Source organism: Colossoma macropomum, unplaced genomic scaffold (assembly GCF_904425465.1).
Source record: "Colossoma macropomum unplaced genomic scaffold, Colossoma_macropomum, whole genome shotgun sequence".
In the NCBI taxonomy this organism is placed as follows: Eukaryota; Metazoa; Chordata; class Actinopteri; order Characiformes; family Serrasalmidae; genus Colossoma; species Colossoma macropomum.
Window position 1 is genome coordinate 20327038 of NW_023494793.1, and position 21542 is coordinate 20348579.

At 39.4% G+C, this 21542-nt stretch overlaps 1 protein-coding gene across 1 annotated transcript in view; it reads left to right on the top strand.

Moving 5' to 3' along the window:
- nphp4 (nephronophthisis 4) overlaps positions 1–21542 on the top strand; it is a 262276-nt gene that overhangs the window by 100794 nt on the left and 139940 nt on the right. Inside the window, exon 8 of the mRNA XM_036578771.1 lies at positions 4672–4798. Coding sequence (XP_036434664.1) covers positions 4672–4798 — 127 coding nt within the window. The remainder of the gene's footprint in view (positions 1–4671; positions 4799–21542) is intronic.

Below are 21542 nucleotides of genomic sequence, written 5' to 3' on the forward strand. Positions count from 1 at the left end.
TTTTCTGTCACAGAGCAGAGATTGCTTGTAAAATCCCTTGTCCTGAAACTTTATAGGGTATCTCTGCACAGAAAGGCCTCATATCCACTGTAGTGCCAAAAAGTTCTGAGCACAGAGAGTAACCGTTCCAGTGGCATTTCCACAGGACACAGTATGTACAGCGTGGAACATTTACTAACCATGCTCAGCATGGTTTCCTCAGCACTGGTAGCTAACCATGCTCAGGGCCACCAAACTGTTTGGATGAGCTGGCTTAATGACGTAGCAATTCGCTTATTGGTTCTACGTTTACGTTGCTTTTGTGCCTCATCCTGCATTGTTTCAAAAGTGAAAACAATCAAATAAAAAATTAATTCACTTACACGGTTTTCATATTCAGTGCATTTTCAATCTATCGCCACATGATCAGGCTAATAACATCATCATCATCATCATCATCGTCGTTAACCGCTTAGTCCAGCTAGGGTCGCGGTAGGCTAATAACAATAATGTTAAAATGTTGAACGTTGCTGCCAACTAGGAAAGAGGAGCTGGTCAGCAATAGCTTAGTTATCATGCTAACAGCTCTTCTTACCACGGCAAAGGTTCGATTTTGGCTAAGTGAAACTAAGCTGATCCACATTTAGATGATAATGGCTCAAATCTTAGAAAGCGACGTCAAGTGTCTGGTTTTAGAGGGACAGAAAGGCGAAATTAAACCTGTTCTATGGTGTACCCTGCTGAAAAAAACAGCACAAACCAGCAAGCGTTTCATGCTGGTCTAGTGCTGGTCTGGTTCTGGTTTAGCTGGTCACCCCAGCATGTTCATGCTGGTTGACCAGCAGACCAGCATCAAAACACAACATATTGCTGTTGTCGGAACAAAACCTTGTATCTCCAAAATGGTAACTTTACAGGAGAAGGAAAAAACATATTTTACTTTCAATGTAAGTCAATGGAATCAGACTTTTTTCCAGGTAATTTCTGGCCATTTGTTTTGGTCAATTCATCATGAAATTTACACACAATATAAAGGGCAACAGCCATTTTCAAATTATGTCAAAAACTGAAAAACGACAAAAATGGTGATCAGAGGTTTTGTTCCGACAGCAGCGATATGCTGGTTTTGCTGGTCATCAGCATATCAGCTACTATTGCTGCTGACCAGCATACCAGCATCCAAAACACGACATATGCTGGTTTTGCTGGTCACCAGACCAGTCTATGCTGGTTTTTCTAGCCAAGTATGCGTCTGCAGCCTGATGGCTAAGCTAATGCTACATTTTCTATGGTGTTAGAAGTGTAGTTAGCAAGCTAAAAGTTCCAGTACAAGTTCAATTCCAGCTAACTGGTTCTCTGCTGATACAAGTGTGCTCAATAAAAACTCTGAGTGAGCAAAGTTGATTAACTGGTGCTGAAGTGACAGAAAGCCAAAACTGAACCTGTTCATTGGCGTTAGAAGTGTAGTTAGCAGGATAAAAGTGCTACACACCACAGTACAAGCTAGCGGTAACAGTGCTGACTGATGCCAGGTTTAGAGGACAAAGACTCGCATCTGAGAGTGCAAAGTTAGGTGGTGGCTGGTGTTGGAGTGACAGCCAAAATTGAACATGTTCTGTGGTGTGAGCTGTTTCTTTCAAGGCCTTAGAACATCTTTTTAATGCAGGGGCATGCATTAAAGATTTCTTACTGCTGAGCTGGCATATACATGGTTCAAAATGTCTCAAAACGTCATTTAACAATTTACTGATTCCAACACAAATTGAAGCGGTAGAATTGCCACCTTCAGGCACGTTAGACCATATAGCTGCCTAGAGTTTAAAAGAGTTAACCTTTTAATAAGCAAAGTACAAAGCATTTCCCCCCAAATAATGATATGCAGTGTAAAGTGTGGTGGGGGAAATACATTTTTTTCAGATCTCTCTAAATCAGGCTGCTATGCTCAGTGCTAGACCTCCACACGCTGGACTCTTTCAGGAGGCTTCCAGCGCATGTGTGAGTCAATTATTTTTCTCATTAGTACAGAGTGGTTATTTAGCAGCATAATGCTAGCCCTGTACAGCCCTGTGATCTCTCATACAGCCCGCTCCACGCTGGGCTCGATTAGCTGCTAACGAGTTTGGTCCTCTCTGCGACATTCAATTTGTTAAAGCCGTGTTTAATGTACACGCCTGAACAGGAGAGATTAGCAAAACAGTGTCTTTTTTAACTGTAGCTGAATACAAAAAAGACCTTTTAAACCAGTCTCGTGAAGTTGAATCAGTTTGGAAACACTGTTGTTAATAATATTAAGGCAATTTTGTTGCATATAAATGTGTAAATTTATTCTGTTATAATGCTAAGAGAAAGGCACAGCGCAAAACATGGCTTAGTGCGATCACAATGCGCGCCGACAATGCACTTAAATTTAACGTTCTGTTTATTAAGGTTGCAGGTTTTCGCACAAACTGCACGTAGCATCGTCCACTTACGGCTCACCCATAAGGCACACAAGTTAAGTTCCTGAGGCTGAAGTTCTTTCCTACCAAACATTCCTATAGGGTTTTTATTTTACTCCAAATAAGAAGATAGACTTTGTGAAATGATAACACAGACTATGTACATATTTTGCTCTGTGTCTTCTCACATTTGTACACTTGGTCCCAAGAGTTTAAACAGTGTTATTTTGATAGTAAATATTCTTTTATTTTCAAGGCTTATGCCTCCGTCTAACTGCTGTGTCTCTTATGTGTTTGAGACCTTAATGCAAATTTGCGCCTGCCATTGGAAAATTGATGCAAATCCAGCATCAGATTAAGTTTCAGTTGCTCAAACTTTGGTAAATCGAGCAAAATATGTAGTCAGCCACACAAGTAGTGTCTCCACTCACTTTTCACTCTCCCCTTAAACGTATATGCATGAGAAAGAGAAGGACATTCTGTGTTTTATCATGCCCACAGCCGATGTACTGCACATTTAGGCTTGCGTGCAAGTTTCATACATTAACACGTGGGTAGAGTGCGTCTGGTTTGTACCTCAAACTGCCGCAAAAGGCTTAATGCATCAGGCCTAAAGTATTCCAAACGTTTACTTATATTCAAAGTGGTGATCAAATCTCAAAGCAGATAATTTAAACACTGTTAATGGATTATTGAAGTAATCTTTAAAATACTTTTGTTTGTCTCCTAATGTTTTATTGTATAATGTATGTTATTATTGAATAAAATGACAGCAATTTGTAACAGTCAGGTTCATAAATGGTGACAAAATAATGACAAAGTTATTATTTTAACTGTCAACCACAGCATATTGGATTTGAAGTTAAGTAATTAATATGAGCTCAAAGTGCTTCAGCTTGAATGTATGTACATCCAAACCAGCTGAAAGGTGTAGGAATTACAATCATTTTCACACATTTTTGGGGGCTCAAAATTAACTGGACAGTTGGCTGCTCAAGTAGTTATTTAATTAGTTATTCCTATATTATTCTCTTGCAAGTATAAGCAAATAAAAGGTCTAGAGTTGATTTCAACTGTGGCATCCACATTTGGAATCTGATGCTTTTAATTCTCAATATGAAGTCCAAAGAGCTGTCACTGCCAGTGAAGCAAGGCATCACTGGGCTTTGAAAAATCAAGACAAACCCATTATAGAGATAGAAAACCCATTAGATGTGGCCAAATCAATTATTTGATGCATTCTTAAAAAGAAAGAACACACTGGTGAGCTCAGAAACACTAAAAGGCCTGGGACAGCATGGACAACAGTTGTGGTTGATGACCAAAGAATGTTTTAAATCATGCATCTAAAAAAGCCTGCACAGTTCTGGAACAGCATCTTATGTACAGATAAGACAAAGTTCAACTTGTATCAGAGTGATGGAAGAAGAAGAGTATGGAGAAGGGAAGGAACTACTCATGATCCAAAGCATACCACATCATCTGTCAAGCATGGTGGAGGTAGTTTTATGGCATGGGCATGTATGGCAGCCAATGGAACTGGTTCCCTTGTATTTGTTGATGTGACTGCTGACAAAAGCAGCAGGAAGAATTATTAAGTGTTTAGGTCTGAATGATCTGCTCAGATTCAGTCGGTGAGTCAAAACTCTTGGGACAGTGCTTCAAAGACATTTTTAAGGCAGAGAGATGGAATGTTTGCAACGGTTAAGTCAATTGTTTGACCTTGATTCAATCAGCAAGCGTTTCACTTACTGAAGGCAAAACTGAAGGTCCCCAAAAACTGAAGACAAGCCGGGCAGAGCATCACCAGGGAAGAAACCCAGCCTCTTGTGATGTCTATGAGTTCCAGATTTCGAGCACTCATTGACTGCAAGGCATTTGCAATCAAATATTAAAAATGGGGGGAGGGGTGTTGTGTATGTATTTAACTTCAATATGCTGTGGTTGACACATAAAATAACTTTAACTTTGCTGACATCCAAATATTTATGGTTAGATTTTGAATGGTAGTGTAGAATGAACATTATTGCAGTAAATACAGTGCAGTTTTCACCCAAGGAGCAAAGCCATACTACACACCGACCATTTCTATATTGCAGACATGCATGAATCAGGACATAGCATCTGCTGTGAGTCATCATGGCAGATAGATTTTTATAATAGAGGTAGACACGCACAGTTTGAAACTCATCTCTTGCGTCCTGGGTGCTGATTACGATTGTGTTGATTACTGACGGCTGTCTCTTTTCTGCAGCCCTTCCGTCGGTCCTGTACTGGTGCTGCGTGACAGTGTGGAGCTGAAGATGATGAGGCACCCGGCCTTTAGCGTGGTCTTCCAGCTAGAGTATGTCTTCTCTGTGCCCCTCGCTGAAGAGGGAAAGGTAGGGCACTTGCTCGGGGGTAAAAGTCATGCATGTCTGTTGTACATTTCCATTACGATATAGTTAGAGGGACGATTCTCAGTGGCTTAGACCAGTTCGTACTTTTTCTAACATTGCAGACAACAGTTTTTAAGATTGCTGTCATCGAAAGCAAATGTGTCTGCAGTTGAACAGTACTGTGTAAAAGTTAGAGTATATATATACACACACACACACACACACACACATATATATATATATATATATATATATATATATATATATATATATATATATATATATGCATGTATATGTACACACACAGTACCAGTCGAACGTTTTGATATTGAAGACATCAAAACTCTTAGGGAACACATAATATGGAAGTGTTAAACAAACCAGAATATGTTTTCTACTTTAGATTCTTCAAAGTAGCCACCTTTTCCTTTGATGACAGCTTTGCACACTCTTGCCATTCTCTCAGTCAGCTTCATGAGGTAGTCACATGGAATTGTTTTCAGTTAACAGGTATGGCTTGTCAAGAGTGAATTTCTGGAATTGCTTGCCTTCCTAATGTATTTGAGCCCAACAGTTGTGTTGTGCGGAGGTTGGGTTGGTACACAGTTTTATTCTACAGACCCTCATTACTTTAAGGCATCAAGGTCAGTCAGTCCAGAAAATTGCAAGAACTTTGAATGTGTCCTTAAGTGCAGTCACGAAAACCATCAAACGCTATGATGAAACTGGCTCTCATGAGTCACCATTCCAGGTGACTGCCTCATGAAGCTGACTCAGAGAATGCCAAGAGTGTGCAAAGCTGTCCTAAAACAAAAAGGTGGCTACTTTGAAGAACCTACAGTAAAAAACATATTCTGCTTTGTTGAATACTTTTTGTTTACTACATAATGTCATATGTGTTCCTTCATATTTTTTATGCCTTCAATATTAATATACAATGTAGAAGATAAATGGAATGAAAAGCTGTGTCCATAGAACTGCATTTTGGCAGAAGGTATTGTCAGTGTTGAAGGATGTTCTGTATTCTTCTTGATTTATTTTGTTTATTGTGTAAAACTGTTATAAAAGCAATAGAACACTCAAGGTCGTGTGTTTTCATGAATAACATCATGGTTGTGATTTGGTTGCATGCACGTGCTGAAGCGACCAAATCTGAGCCATGATGTTATTCACGATAACACATACACATACATTCAATGATGTTGAGGTCTGGACTCTGGGGTGACCACTTTGTTGTTCTAAGTACACCAACAGCTTCCCTGTCCTCTTTTTTTATCTATTTATTTTTCTCAGTAATGACTTATTGATAGTTCAAATAATTTGTTGACCTCCAGGTGCTGTATTACAGAAACATCCTAACTCTGAAGTCTTAACTTATCTTTTTAGTCACTGTAACAACTTCAGGTAGGATTTTTTTAAGCAATAGCTAAAGCTATCACAGAACTTCAGATAAGAAAACAGTATTACAGAAGCATCCTAACTAGACAAAATTTCCTAAACACTTTTGAGACTTTAGGGCAACTCCAGCGGCGTCCTAACTTTGTTTTAACGTTTTATTTCCATTCAACTGAAAATACACAGATATTATTTTAGGCAGCTGTGACACGTAGCATTACAAGCTCACTGTAACTGGCATAATGGCATTGTAGTTATTCATATTGCAAAATGGTGGCTTCACTTGCGAGGGCGATACTTTTTTCCTTAAAGTCCCACGGACTAAAGACTGAAGACACGCTCCCTACTGTTCCTTCTTATTACCTTTGTGTGTGTTAATGTCAGTGAAAACCTGTCTAATAAAGCACTGCAGCATTGTGGCTAATAATGGGGAGACGTGTTTAATAGGGGGAATAACGTTAAAGCTTTGGGAAATGGAAACTGAAACTGGGGAGTGACAGTGCCCCATTCAACAGCACGAGATGCTGTCAGAATTATTTTAGAACTTTTTTATCTATAATGTTTATAAAATTATTAACACAATAATACATTTTTATTATAGTTAACTGCACTTTAGTTTTGTTTTGACATTTTTTAACCTTAGTGGCTGTGTAGCTAACTTAATTGAATCCTTTGTGCTAGTGTTTTATGTTTTAGCTGTGCACATGTTGTTGGTTGTATGGTAGCAGACATAAGTTAATTGTCAACCCTGATAGAGTAGTTTGAATGAATTTGTGAAAAATCTTAGTTTGAATTTGTCGGATCTTAACTTAGGACAAAAGATACGTTTCTGTAATACAGTCCCAGTTTTGAAAACTCCTGTTTTTCTTCCTTATTTTCCAGTGACATTCTCCTTCCTAATGCAAGTGCATTTTCTTATCTAATCTCCTTGGAAACATCTCCTGAAAACAGAGTAACTTAATTCTCTTTTTTGAGTGGAAATTAAATAAACGAATGGAAGTCTCTGGCTTTTGCACAGTACTAAAGAAAATGGTTTAATGTGACAAAAACAACTTCAAGTCCTGAAGAGCACAGTTCAGTGTTTTCCATTTTAAAACAAACTTGATTAACCTCAGCAATTAACTGCCATGTTTAGCATGTTTGAACTAGGAAGTCACCAAACTGTGTTGGACTCTAGCCATCTGTGACTGGAATTGATGACCCCTTGTCTGAGATTTTCAGTTGTTTTTGTCTGGTCAATCCCTCCCATCAACATGTTTTATTACAGACAAAACTAGCAAAGGTATCAGCAATTAAGGCAGTAATACAAGAGGGTGCACGTCTATTCTTTTCTCAGATGTGTCGTATGCTTGCTCTGGGTTGATTGAGATGGGTTGCCAAGCAAAGTAGCGATGTCAGTGACTGGGGTCTGAAACTCACCATTTTAAAGCTCCAACAATTTGCATTCAGTGTACTGAAACCGAAAAGTTCACAATGATCAGACTACCTTTGAAGAACCACTGTAAAGCTGTTTGAACCAGGCCTTATGTTGCAAGCTTACTATTGAGTTATTGGTCGTAAGGCATTTTGCTCACTAACTACTGTGAATTGTTCAGTGACTACTCTGAAACTATTATGTACGTTGTGAAATAAAGTGAAAGACCCCACAGCCCGCTGTTAGATGAAAATGTACTTGTCCAGTGGGTTGAAGATGAGGACGTTATGAGAACTGAGTTATAGAAGTAATAAAGGCTCTATAGGGAGAGATATAGAGCTCAGAGTGTCCGTTCTGCTTACTACTGCCCAAATACACACACACACACACACACACAGTACTGACTGCAGTCTGACACCACACATACTCCCGTACACCTGAGGAGGAAGATCTAAGAGATATCTACTCTTTCTTTATTCTCTTTCTTTTTTCGCTGTCTGTCTTTCGCTTTTTCTTCTATGCTGTGCTCTCTCTCTCTCTCTCTCTCTCTCTCTCTCTCTCTCTCTCTGTATTTTTCTCATTCTTCTCTCTCTCTCTCTCTCTCTCTCTCTGGATCTCTGGAGCATCCGTGTCTCTCTCCCAGAGGAAATTAAAGAGCCATCCTTGGCCAAGACAGCTTCAGTAAATAAACACATGAGGGGGGGAAGAGAGAAAGAGACGGGAAAAGGGGGATGGAGGTAGGGGGAGAGGAGGAGCAAGAATGAGGGGTTGCAGGTATAAGGCTGGAGGTGATTCCAGCAGCTTTAGCTCAGGGTTTTGCTCCTGGATTAGGCCTTCCATAATAATAAAACTACACAAACACACTGCTGTACTCTAACAGCTTTATCTACAGCACTCAACACTGTAGCCTGACAACACACACACACACACACACACACACAGCAGCCTGTCCCCAAACTCACACTGCAGCAGATCCTGACCACTACAACACAACACGAACTATACCCGCTTTTCTTTTTGCTCATATTGTGGTCTATAAGCGTCTCTGCACCATAACAAACTGCCCCTAACACAACATCATTAGACAGCTGAAAACCCTTGGAGGACAACACTTACAGCCAGTTCTATTACATCAGCTAACAGACAGCCACATTGGCTAGCAGTGCACTAAGTGATGGGGGCAGAGCAAGGCCAATAATGCCGTGTTTGTCTCCCGGTCACGGATGGCTGTGGCACCGCTGGATATTAAACCCGCAGTCTCCTGGCAATAGGGTCAGCACTTAGACGGCTGCACCACTTGGCAGCCTCATCAATTCATTTTTACACCCCTGCCTTAAACACACGACTGCATTCCAATCTCACATAACACAACCACACAAAGGAAAGATTTGCACAGTCTGTAAAGCAGCATGTCTCCTGGGCGCTTGTGTTCTTTCGCTACATGACTCCAAGTGTTTAATAAACACTCGTCCCTTAAGTTAAACCACAGAAGGGCTTCCGTCAATTATGTGCGTGGGCGAAATGTAGCTGCGGTCTCCTAGCAGGACGGACAATGTTAGCACATGGGTGCTTTCATTTTCCACAGGCTCAGGTTAAGGGAGTCACCAATTAAAAGAAGAAAACTAGCGGCCGTTCAGCAGGCCTGCTAATGGATAAGCACACAGTCCGCACGGTAATTAGCTGCAGCAGAGACAAAGAGAGTAGACACAGCAAAAGGGAAACGTGCACAAACTGCTTGCTGCATCTTTAAACCTGCACTATTCCCACTATACACTTTTATTAGAGTTCGGTTGCTTTGTGAACAGACAATTAATTAGAAATAATTCATTAATTAATGAGTGTGCTAGTGTTGTGTGCTTGTGCAGATAAATAAAGTGTGCCACAATATCTGAATGTATCAGATCAACACTAAATTGCCTCATCTATTTCCTTATGTTTGACAATAATTGCATTGATGTAACATATTTTGATATGTGCACATCCTTTTAGATCCATTGCATTGGATTGTCTTCTCACAGTGGAAGGACGAACAGAAACACCTGTAGATTTTTTTCGGATCTGAAGTTGGAGTGGAGCTCGATTGTCTCCTCTATCTCAAAGATGAAAGCTTGAAGCACTGTTTGTTTGATAGTGAGAGTTTTGGTGGCCAACCAGGTCTTGCACTTTTGATGCAGTGCAGTTACTATAAGGCATGGTTATTGCACACTGCAGTTCTGATTGTTGTTCCATGTCAACAGCCACTGACCACTTCACCCTGACCCCGTCATCTTAGCCTCTTAAACCTGCTCGTGTTCATTTAGATCTCTGTACACACTGTTTGTGTGTGAAAAGGCACAGTGCCAAATGTGTCTTAAAGCAGACGCAGTGTGTGCTTGCAGTGTGCGTGAAATTAAATTCTGTAAATTTGTATCTAATCAGGGTTTAAAAGGTGCGGTGTAATAGTGGAGCTGTCAACAAGCTTGGGACAAAAGAGAAAGTGCAAGTTCAGTAACAAACTGATAGGTTAGCATTGTTAATAAATGAAATTCTTCCTGCCAAAATAGTCTATGGGGAAGTAATTCTACTCTGGCTTAAAGAATAGAATTTGGGAAACAATAACACAGTAAGTCAGAGCCAGAGGAGTCAATTGATGGACTCTGGATGAGTTTGGAGAGTTGAAATAGTGTTATTCTGTTGGTAAATAGTCTTGCAGCACACCTTCAAGGCTTGTGCTTCTGTCTTGCTGCTATTACTGCTGCCAGTGTTAAAGAAAATCTCCCAGCAACACACTTTTGAAACACTACCACTTGTACCTGGTTTTAAGAGGTGGCTGCTGGTAGTTGCTCAGATTTTAGAAAATCTGACAGAAATAGGCTACATGACATTTGAGGAAATCAGAATTTACAGCCAGACGTTTTTGAAGTAGTTGAACTCTTTTAAAGCTGACATGTTTTGCAACATTTTTAGTGCATAAATGCCTAAAGCTAATATTATTTTTTTAATGCACTGAAAATGTATTGACATAAAGCAGCTGCTGTGATGTACATATGCAAGAAAGTATGAAGATTCATGGTCAAATTACGTTTTTATTGATTTTCTATTCTATCTTAAATGTAGCAGTTTTGTTCACTATTTCTGTTTATTTATTTGAGTTTGACATATTGGGGAATTTCGTAACTTTTTTTAACTTTTGCACTGGCTACGTTTTATGTTTTTTTTTTTTTGTTTGTTTGTTTTTTCTCCAAGTTGTTAAATTGAGCAAATAAATAGTAATTATGCATTAAAATGTACATGCATAGTTCTCTCTAGAGGATGTATTGACGTACTTTCACTTAGAAAATCATCAATACATGTAATTTGACCAAAGACGCCCAAATATTTGCATAAAACCGTATGTTGCATTGGACACAAAAAAATGCACAGCATGTCATTGACTCAAAATCAGACACACTTCCTTAGATGTATATCATTGCTGTCCCGAAAGAATAAAACATGCATCTCCATTTTTGTTGATTTATATTTTTCTACCATCATATAAACACCTCATGATTAATGGACTGAAAGAAATGCTCCAGAATCACTTGGAATAAAACATCTTTACATTAAGTTACAGTAAAAGTAAACAACATTTTTACCTTGCCTGTAAAGTTGCTATTTTGGAGATATTGCCTTGTTATATTTCTGTACACTACCCTTCTGTAGGCTATTGTTATTTTCCCGTGTACCGACCATTGCCTGTTTTGTCTCAATTTGAGTTTTCAATTTTATCTTGCCGCAGTTCTCTGTCTGCCTGGTTTGTTTAGCTCTAAACGGTCTTACGTAAGCATTCCTGCAAATGAACCCAGTCTTTCAGTCTCATACATTTTAGTTATACACTTTAAAAGATGCTGCTTCAAGGGTTCTTTGGTAAGAAAATGGTTCTAAATAGGACCATGAACACTCAAAGAACCCTTTGCATGATTAAGGGGTTCTTCAGATCGATGGAAAAGGTGCCTGAATAGCACCTATAAGGGTTCTTCTATTATTACAAGCTTGACACTGCAACAATAGAACCCTTTTGGGTAGCACATTCTCCATCAGTCTGAGGAACGCTTTCATGATGCAAAGGGTTCTTTGAGTGTTCACGGTTCTATACAGAGTGTACCTCCAGTGTGAAATGTTGCAGCACTGAAACTCCTCCTAAGCTGCTCTCTTGGTAATCCATGCTTAATTAGAGCTTCAATAATAATAATAATAATAATAATAATAGTAGTAGTAGTAGTAAAAGAAGCCTTGTGCATAAATATTGTATGAAGTGGTGGAGGAGGAAGACGTGGGCAAGAGAGACTAATTGCGTGGGCCGCTGTATTTTTAGCACGTGTTGGAGGCTGGTGTCGTGGACGTCACTGGGCTGACTAATATAGCTGGAATAAAGGCTCAGCCTGCTGAAAACCTGCAGCTCAGAGACTTCTCTCTGTTATTCTGGAACTGTCTGATTGGCTGAAATGTGTTTGAAGACAAGCTGTAGTCAAAATGACTCGCTGGTTATAATTATGTCTGCTTTTTTTTCCTCCTTCTTTTTTTAGAAAGTGATGTTTAAACTCTGCTGTAGTCTCCCTAAAATTAATATTGAACTACTGATTTTTTGATAATGGAGCTGTAATGCATTGTATTGTGCAGGATATAAGGCATTGCATGCACTGCATTGTACAATATAATGTATGGCGTATGTTGTATTCAGTTTCCTTTACAGTTACTGGTTGTAATGATGGCCTTTTTCTGTTGCACCACTGATTATTTTTGATAATGTACAGAAATGTTGTAGAATGGAGCTATAATGCATTGTATTGTGCAGTATATAAGGCATTGCATGTACTGCATTGTACTGTACAATATAATGTATAGCATATGTTCTGTTCAGTTTCCTTTACAGTTATTGGTTGTAATTCTCTTGGCTTCTCACCCTTGTTTTTTAAGGTGTAATATTAAATCTCAAATGAAATCCCAAAAAGTTGTATTACATATTTATTGATAATGTACAGAAATGTTTTGGAATGTAGGAATAACACATTGTATTATTCACTACACAATGCACTGTACACTCACCAGCCACTTTATTAGGAACACATGTGCACTTGCTTATGCAAGTTACCCATCCATTATGGCATCAGCACAATGCATACAGTCATGCAGGCGCAAGTCTAGAACTTCAGTTAATATGCACATCAAACATCGGAATGAGGAAATTGTGATCTAAGTGACTTTGACTGTGGCATGGTTGTTGATTCCAGACAGTGCGCTTCAGTATCTGCTGATCTCTTGGGATTTTCACACACAGCCATCTGTAGCATTTAGAGAGAATGGCGTGAAAAACAAACACAAAAAAGTCCACTGAGCATCAGTTCTGTGGACAGAAAGATCTTTCTTTTGAGAGAGGTCAGAGAAGAGTGGTCATACTTGTTCAAACTGACAGAAATACTTCAGTAACTCAAATAACCACTCCTTGCTGAACGCATATGTCAAATTGTGAGGTGGATGGGCTACAACAACAAAAGACCAGATCAAGTTCCAGTCCTGTCAGTCAAGGAATCTGAGGCTACAGTAGGAAGAGACTCTGACAGAAACAGAAAATCGACAATTGAGGACTTGAAAAATGTCACTTGATCTGATAAATCTTGATGTCTGCTGTGACACACAGATGGTTTAGTCAGAATCTGGTGTAAACAGCATGAATCCATGGATTCGACCTGCCTTGGGTCAACAGTTCAACCTGGTGGAGGTGGTGTAATGGGCCCCCAGTACCAACCGAGCATCGGTTGAATTGAGTATTGTTGCTGACCATGTGCATCCTTTTATGGCCACAATTTACCCATCTTCTGATGGCTGCTTTTAATGGTATGTTGATGCATCTTGCCACAAAACACAGTAATCTCTTCATTGGTTCCCTAAACATGACATTGAATTCAGTATTCTTCAGTGGTTTCCCCAGTTGCCTGATCTGAATCCAATAGAGCACCTTTAGGATGTGGTACATGGGAAGATTCACTGTATGAATGTGCAGCTGATAAATCTGCAGCAATTACATGATGCAGTCATGCCAATATGGACCGGAATCTGTAAGGAATGTTTCCAGCACTTTGGTGAATCCATGCCATGAAGTATTTAGGCTGTTCTGAAAGCAAAAGGGAGTCTTACCCAGTATTAGAAAAAGCTGTTCCTAATACAGTGACCAGCAAATGTACATACTGTATTACAATATACAATATATATACAATATATACAGTATATTCGGCTTGTGGATGTAATATTGACACCTTTTTTCACATTCTTTCTTTAGGGAGTCCTTTTAAATTATATACTCCCTAACATAAATGTAAAAATGTTTTATTATTATACAGATTTATTGATATGGACCAGACATGCATTGGAATGCAGCTATAATGTGTTGTATAATGTAAGATGTAGCCTAATGCATTGCATGTGTTTTATCACAGTATACAGTGTCATACACTGTGTGTATTGCACTAGGTGTAGTATAATATTGTATCTATATAAAATCAGAAAGGTGAAATAAAAAAGAGGGACAAAGCTAAGCCGGTTAAAGTGCTACATAAGCTATATGCTTTCTGCCTATCACACCGTGGTGCACAGACTATCAGAGTACTGTTGAAAGGGGTTAATATCTGTGATTGCATTGATAATGTACCTTATCTTTCCTCGCAGAAGTTTCTAGAACACTCTCCTGGCAGGCAGGTAGCTGAATCAAAGAGCTTGTTTAATGGAGTGTGATATGCTTTTAGTTCAGGCCTGTAATTAATCTCCCATTGAGTAGCTTGTCTTCAGTGAAGTGGAATATCAAAGAACTTTATGCTGTGGGTGTGGCTCCTTAAGCCCCGACTCCGCTCTGACTGAGATGGATGTAATTCATCTCCTGTTGCGGCTGCTCTTGCTGAACCATGAGCTCAGTTAAGAGACTTTCAGCACTGCTCATGAGCACAAGGCCAGGTCTTGCCTGCTGCTAATTAAACACTTCTGTAATAGGCATATTTACTTCAGTGCGTTGGAATCACCACTTTATATATGGTGCCCTCCTGAATTATGGGCAATTTGAATGCTTTTCCTTTGGGTAATTTTACCTCAGTGAGGTTAGATTTCTCTGACATTGCTTTTTTCATTATCCTACCCAAGAGTGCCAATAATTCTGGACAAAGCTGTACATGCTGTATGCCTTCCTTTAGTTCCTGCCTTGGAGCTTAATAGGATAGAATGTATGACTAGTGATGCACCAGTCATCATTTCACCATTTGCAGAATTTTGTCCTTCATCCCATAGTTACTGTTGCTATATCTGTCAAACCTTTAGCTCAGGCCACCTGGTAGCATCAGTAGGACTTGTGCTAACAGACTAAAATGTTCAGAGTACATGTGAGAACATTATATTATTAAAAAAATAAACTGGGGTTTAACACCAAAGCTAACACTAGAGCCAGTCAATGTTATCATGTACATGAGGTCTTTATTAAGCTTTAATGAAGCAATACAAATGATGGCATGTGTATGAGTGCATCAGTATTATCATTACACACAATGGCCCATATTCATGAAGGTTTTTAGATTAGAAATGCTAGTCAAAGTAAATAATAGAGGAATCTGATCATAAATCAGCACTCCTACTTTAAGAAACCTTGCAAATGCAGCACAATGCCTGTAATAATGTCTGTGGTTGAGGTAAGAAAAGCTAACTGAGTAATTTAACTAATATTTACATTGTTTTGTAAGTTCTTTTTGTTAGACATCTCATTAATATGAGTTTAAGAAAATGCAGTTACCTAGATAAATATTAGCTTACTTTACAGTAAGAATGGTTGTGCTTGTCTTCCATGTAGTTTAATCCAAAACGTTTTGTGGTCCCCAGATGATCAGGGTAGCGTGTGTGGATTACAGGTTCATTTTCTCCGTCCTTTGGTCTCGCTGTACACAGTGAAACTTTAGTTGCTTGAAAGCTACATGAAAAGTTGAGTTGAAAAACTTGAGTTGCACAAAGTAAAGCGTCCCACAACTCATTTGAAACTCAGGCAACAGTTGCAAGCATCTCAACTTACTGGCTGGAGACAGCCGATCAAAAAGCTGACGACGCATCATGTGATCTCTTACATTAAAAAGATTGCTTTTATTGGAATTGAAAATGGCATCTTCTTGATTAACTGTAAACTTGAAAGATAAACTGTTTATTAGCCTGCTGTTACTGTAATTTACATAGCTAGATTATGCAAATTTTGCTTTCATGAGGAACCCTAATTTTACATAGAGCAAAGTTTTTTGTGATTCAAAGAATTCAATTTATTACTGAAGAGCAGACCAATATAATATTTTATATAATATTTAAACATTCATTTTCAAAAGCTTAACATACACAGAACTAAGAACGGCAATGACAGCTGAAAAAATATACAAAGATGATGAAAATGCTGCAGACATGGCTCCCGAGTGGTGCAACCGTCTAAGCGTTGGCCCTATCATCAGGAAATCGCGAGTTCGATCCCTGATGATGCTACAGCCATCCGTAGCCAGGAGTCCAAGAGAGCACAATTGGCCTCGCTCTCTCTGGGTGGGTACGATGGCCCCTCCTTCTCCCCCCATCAATTAACGCAATGCTAGTCAGCGCAGGCGTCTGTTAGCTGACATAACAGATCTGGCGGTTGGCGCTTTCCTCCGAGCGCGTTCGGCTGTCCAGTGACGTTGCGTGAGCGGCAGTTCGAAAAGAAGCCGTGGCTGGTTTCACAGGTCTCGGAGGAAGCCTGTGTTAGCCTTCACTCTCCTAGCGTTGATAGTATCGTGTTTGGGGGAGTCCTAACTAGTGGGTGGAATTGGCGACGACTAAATTGGGGAGATAATTGGGTTAAAATCCCCCCCAAAAAAAAAAAAAATTCTGCAGATATACAACTGTAAATAATGTTGCAGATGACTTTAGCAAAATCATATGATACATAAAAAATATGATCTAATGTGTGCAACTTTGCTTTGGGATTGCTTTGTGAAACTGTAGAGTTGCATGTGAATTAAGTTGCGTGCAACTCACATCATGCAACTAGTTGCATGAAAGTATCACAGTGTAAAGCAAGTTTTTGCTTAATAATCAAGATTTTACTGCCCCTGCCATTCCCATCTCACGTTTGCTTAGAGAAGTTTCGTCCTTTAATTTTTTTCATTTCTGTATTTTAAAGTTTTTAATTTGCTTTCTGAAACTGTGAAGCTGCACTTAATTTTAGTTGCATGCAACTCACAGCATGCATCTAAAAAATATCACCGTATTTCTTTATAAATGAAATGTATTTATTTATTTATTTGTTTATTTATAAACAACAGACAACTAAAACAACAACATTGGTTGTTCTTTACATGAACCTCACAATTTGCAGGCTGAATAATGCACTGATATGAAACCTGTAAGCTGGGATGAAACACAAGCATGGATGTACATGCAGATGAGGACTAACCATAATTTTCATCACTACTATACCCTACTAACAGTGTTGCTAAAAGAATATATCAGTTGAGTTCTTGAGTTCAAAGTTACATCAAAATTTGCAACACAGATCTTCAAAATTAAAAATAAATCAGTAGTTTACTAATCATGTCTTAGAAACAAACATTGGCGGTTTAAGATTGTGGCTGATGCTGATCCTGGCTGATTTTCTGTCATGCATCCCTTGCTATGACATTCCTGTTACAGTGTTTTTATTTGATTATCATTTGCATATCATCAAACTGCATAATATATTCAGAAATATTGGTTATTGGCTCATTTGTACACATGGGTGAGTGTCTGCCTTAACTCCTCTCTCTACAGCTATGCTTCTCTCTGCATGGAGGCTCTCATATCCCCTTCAGCTCCTCATAATGAGTCCTTATTAGGCCCAGAAATGCCTTCTCGCCCCCCTCAGCTGACGGGCACTGCGTGACTGGATGTAGAACAGTCTTACAGACCGCCACTGGGTGGAGCTGTGTAGCTCAGAAGGAGAGCAACTCTCTTTTTCCCTTTTTTTCCCCCACACTCTCTCTCTTTCTCTTTCTCTCTATTCCTCTCACAGTGATGCCTAAGCTACTGTTTACTGTGTTTCACCACCATGCAATTATTCCACTAATATGTTTTGAGAGATTTGCCGAATGGAGTATTGCAAAGCTAGTGACTAATTAGCAAATCACCAGATTGTGGCGCCACACCTTTCTGAGCATGTTACCGACTGCTCCAAAGCAAGTGGCTCTCGGATAAAAAGGAAAAAAAAAAAAGATAAAAAAAGCCCCTCCTGAACGCCGACCTGGGGATAAACCCAGCCACTCCCATCAACAACCTACAGATAAACCAGGCAGGACTGCAGTCAATGAGAACTAATGGCCTGCATTTTTATTGTTACCGTTTTGCCTCTTTGACTCTTGAATTTCTTTCTGTGCTGAATAGTTTCTTTGGCAAAAGAGACGGAGTATTAAAAAGTAAGAGAACAAAAAGTCATCACAGAGGCACAGAGGGACGAAAATGCTTTAGAAGTCCCGGTTGTGCTTGGTAACGAAGAGCATTCAGCGAAACGAGGCTCTTCATCTTGTACATTATCTCAGAAACTGTTAGCAACTTTCTTTACTGGGCTCAGTTAGAACTACTGCTTTTTCTACTCTTATCACGTCCGTCATTTCCTGTGCTGCGTTATGTGTGTTTCCATTTCTACATGTAGAATACATAGTAAGATCTCCGCTATCTGGGATTATAGTTCAGTGAAATGTAGCCTTGCTTTAGCAGTATGGAGGACAGGAATAGAAAGACTGTCAGAGAGAGAGAGTGATGTGTGTGAACTCGCTGCTCTTCTCGCTGTGCTGCTTTACTCAGCACACCACGGCTTGTACAGCTAAACAGCAGAAACATGGAGTCAGTCGCTACAGATTTGCTGTGTGCTGCTGCAGCCTAAACCTGTCACACTCCAAATCTCCACAGCATTTCCAAAACTTGACAGCAGCCCAGACGTCTGTTTTACCTCAAATCTCTCCCCTACCTGACTGTTCTAGCAGGCAATAAGTGGGCGGGGGGGGGGTGCTGAGTGACTGACGGTCACCCCCCATTCTAGTGTGAAAGGTGGATGATACAACATGTGCTTCAGCTTTGTCTCTTAAATTTGAAGTGGAAGATTAATAAAAAAAATGGTGCACTGAAAAAATGGTGCTTTGAAATGACTTGATTCGAAGGTTAAATGGTTGCATTTGAATAAAATGTTGCATTAACTCAATTGTTTTCTTTCGTTTTACCTCGTTTGGCTAGAATTGTGTTGATGTAACACGTTTTATTCATATGCAATTAATGCACACATTTGAATCACATAAATTCAAAGCACCATATTATTAGTGATTTCAGCCAGTTGTCTGGACACAGACGAAGCCTAGTCTTAGACTAAATGGCAATAGAAATGATTATTCACTACCAAAAAATATTTTTAGTCAGAGGTTAAGCCAGGTTCACACGTTCAGACGTGATCTCACAAGGACAGCCTTGAGACACGTTGGGCTAGAGTGAAGATGCAGACTCATTAGGGTGGGAACAAACTGTGTGTAACATTTCTAAACCAATCGAAATGCGTCCTGAAGGCAGAGCTCAAAGTAGGAGTGATGATACACCCCTGAACATTGTGCACAGGACTAGAAGCCTGTCATTAGCATGGCTAAAACAAAACTCTCAAAAAAACTTTCAAGCATGTATACGTGTGTCACCTGTGCCGCGAACACATCACACGTGGTAAAAATAACATTACCTCATGCAAGGAACAAACAGTTCCATCGGCTAATAATAGTTTTTTTACTAACTGGCTTGTTTACATCTTGTTTACATAATTTACATCTGTTCAGCACCTACTACTATACTTCGTTTTGCTATAAAATTACTTTGTTTTGCTAAAAGAAGTTAGCTAATAAACAGTAAACGCTGTGTGCTGGTGTTGTATTTTCAGCTCCAAACATGATTCCTAAACATAAAATCCATGTCTCCAGTTCAGAGAGACCATAGACCATAGCTCCTTAGCAGACTTGGGAGATGCCAAAACTTCTATATTTGTATAGTTATGCTGCCATTGTGTCAGTTTGACAGAAACTGCTGTTTAAAAACTAACTAACTAACTAACTAAATAACTAAATAAATAAATAAATAAGTAAAAGCTGCATGTTCAGAATCAAATAATAAACAAATAAATAAATAGATAAATAAATAAATAAAGAAAGAAAGCTGCCTTTTAACAAACAAACAAACAAATAAAAAATAACTGAACAAATGAGTGAATGAATGAAAACTTTCTGTAAGTATTCAGTTCTGTTCAGTTCATTTGTGAAAACATAAACTTGTAGACATTTTTCTTTGGATAACTTTTGCTATGGAATGCAAAAGGCTAGCACATGCTGCTGGCTGTGTTTGTCATCGTCATATTAAAGTGATGATGTTCAGCATTTATGAATAATTAGTTATGTCTTACTAGAGAAGACTTGATTAAGTATTGGTGGTGCAGCCTCTTTTGATAAAAGGATAGTTTACAGTAATTAAAGAATTAGTAAAGACTCTATAAAGACACTTAAGTGCAAACTTGCGCAAAAGCTCTAGACGTTTTTGAATTGTTTTGAGTTTTTGTTCAGTCTAGTCATCGTTGATGTTTTTGCTACGCGGAGTGTCTGTAATTGCTGCTCTGATTTGAACTCCCCTCACTCTGTCCCGTCTTAGCCCCTGACCTTTGGAGAGCTGCTGCTCTCAGCCTTTTGAGCGTATCTGTGAAGCCTTCTCAGTTCTGAAGGCTTTCTCGCTCCAACCTCCATGCAGATATCACTGCCAGATAATCGAGTGCTTGACACGAGGAAGTGAATTGAATTAATTTAAGTGCAGGCTATCAGCAAAAGCCAAAATGTGGGACCAAATGCTTTTGCTAGATTTTCCACTCCTGCACTGTATGCTGTCTTGCCCTCTCTCTCTCCCTCTCTCTCCCCCTCTCTCTCTCTCTCTCTCTCTCTCTCCCCTCATTCTCTTTTGCTCTCTTACTCTCTTAGCCATGCCTGTGCAAGACTGACAGCTGATCCTCCACACAGATAGCTCCTAATGCTAGTCTGTCAACACCAATTTTCCGAAGTGCGGGCTGAAGTGTGAGCAGCATTCAGTCCGAAGCGCCGCTTTTAACGTCTCCAGATCAGCGTCTGTCAATGGAGCGCAATAATGTAATAAGCTGGGGCCCAGGAGTGGCCGGGGACACGCCTGCTTACTGCTGATGCGCTCCACTGTTGGACTGCCTGGCTGGGGGTTTGTGGTTAATGGAGTCTAATGGTGCGTTCATACGGCCCTCGTAAAATCGTGAATTTCCCAGTTTACCTCAAGGTCGTTGCACTCAAACATCTGACAAAGTCATAAATACAAGTGGTAAACTCAGTCAAGTTCTGTATTACCCACGTTTACGATTTTTGACATATCCGCAGTGTGGACATTCTCTGATATCATTTGATCTTAGTGGACCAAGCTGGCAAACCATTTTTAAAGTTTAAACGATAACATCAACTAATATCATTTCATATCTATATTTTAGATTATTATTTTATACTTCAATAGCTATGCCTCCATATACTTTCAAACTGCCACTAATGTAATGTCATTGAACAGTGCAACAAGCTTGGAGGAGAACACTAAGTGCTAAATCAGTTACGACAGTTAATGGACACTCGAATTGGCTAGCATTGCATGCCAGTGGAGTGGTAGGGGCAGAGGGAGGAAACACCTAACCCACTCAGAGAGAGCAAGTGTTCTTGACTATTGACTGTGGATTCCCAAAAAGGTTAAACACATGGAGCTGTCTTCTTCTTATTATTGTTTTTAAATTGTTTTTCCAAATTTTCTCCCCTATTTAGACATAATCAGTTCCACCCACTAGTTAGGACTCCCCCAGTCACATGATGCCATTGGCGCTAGGAGGGCAAA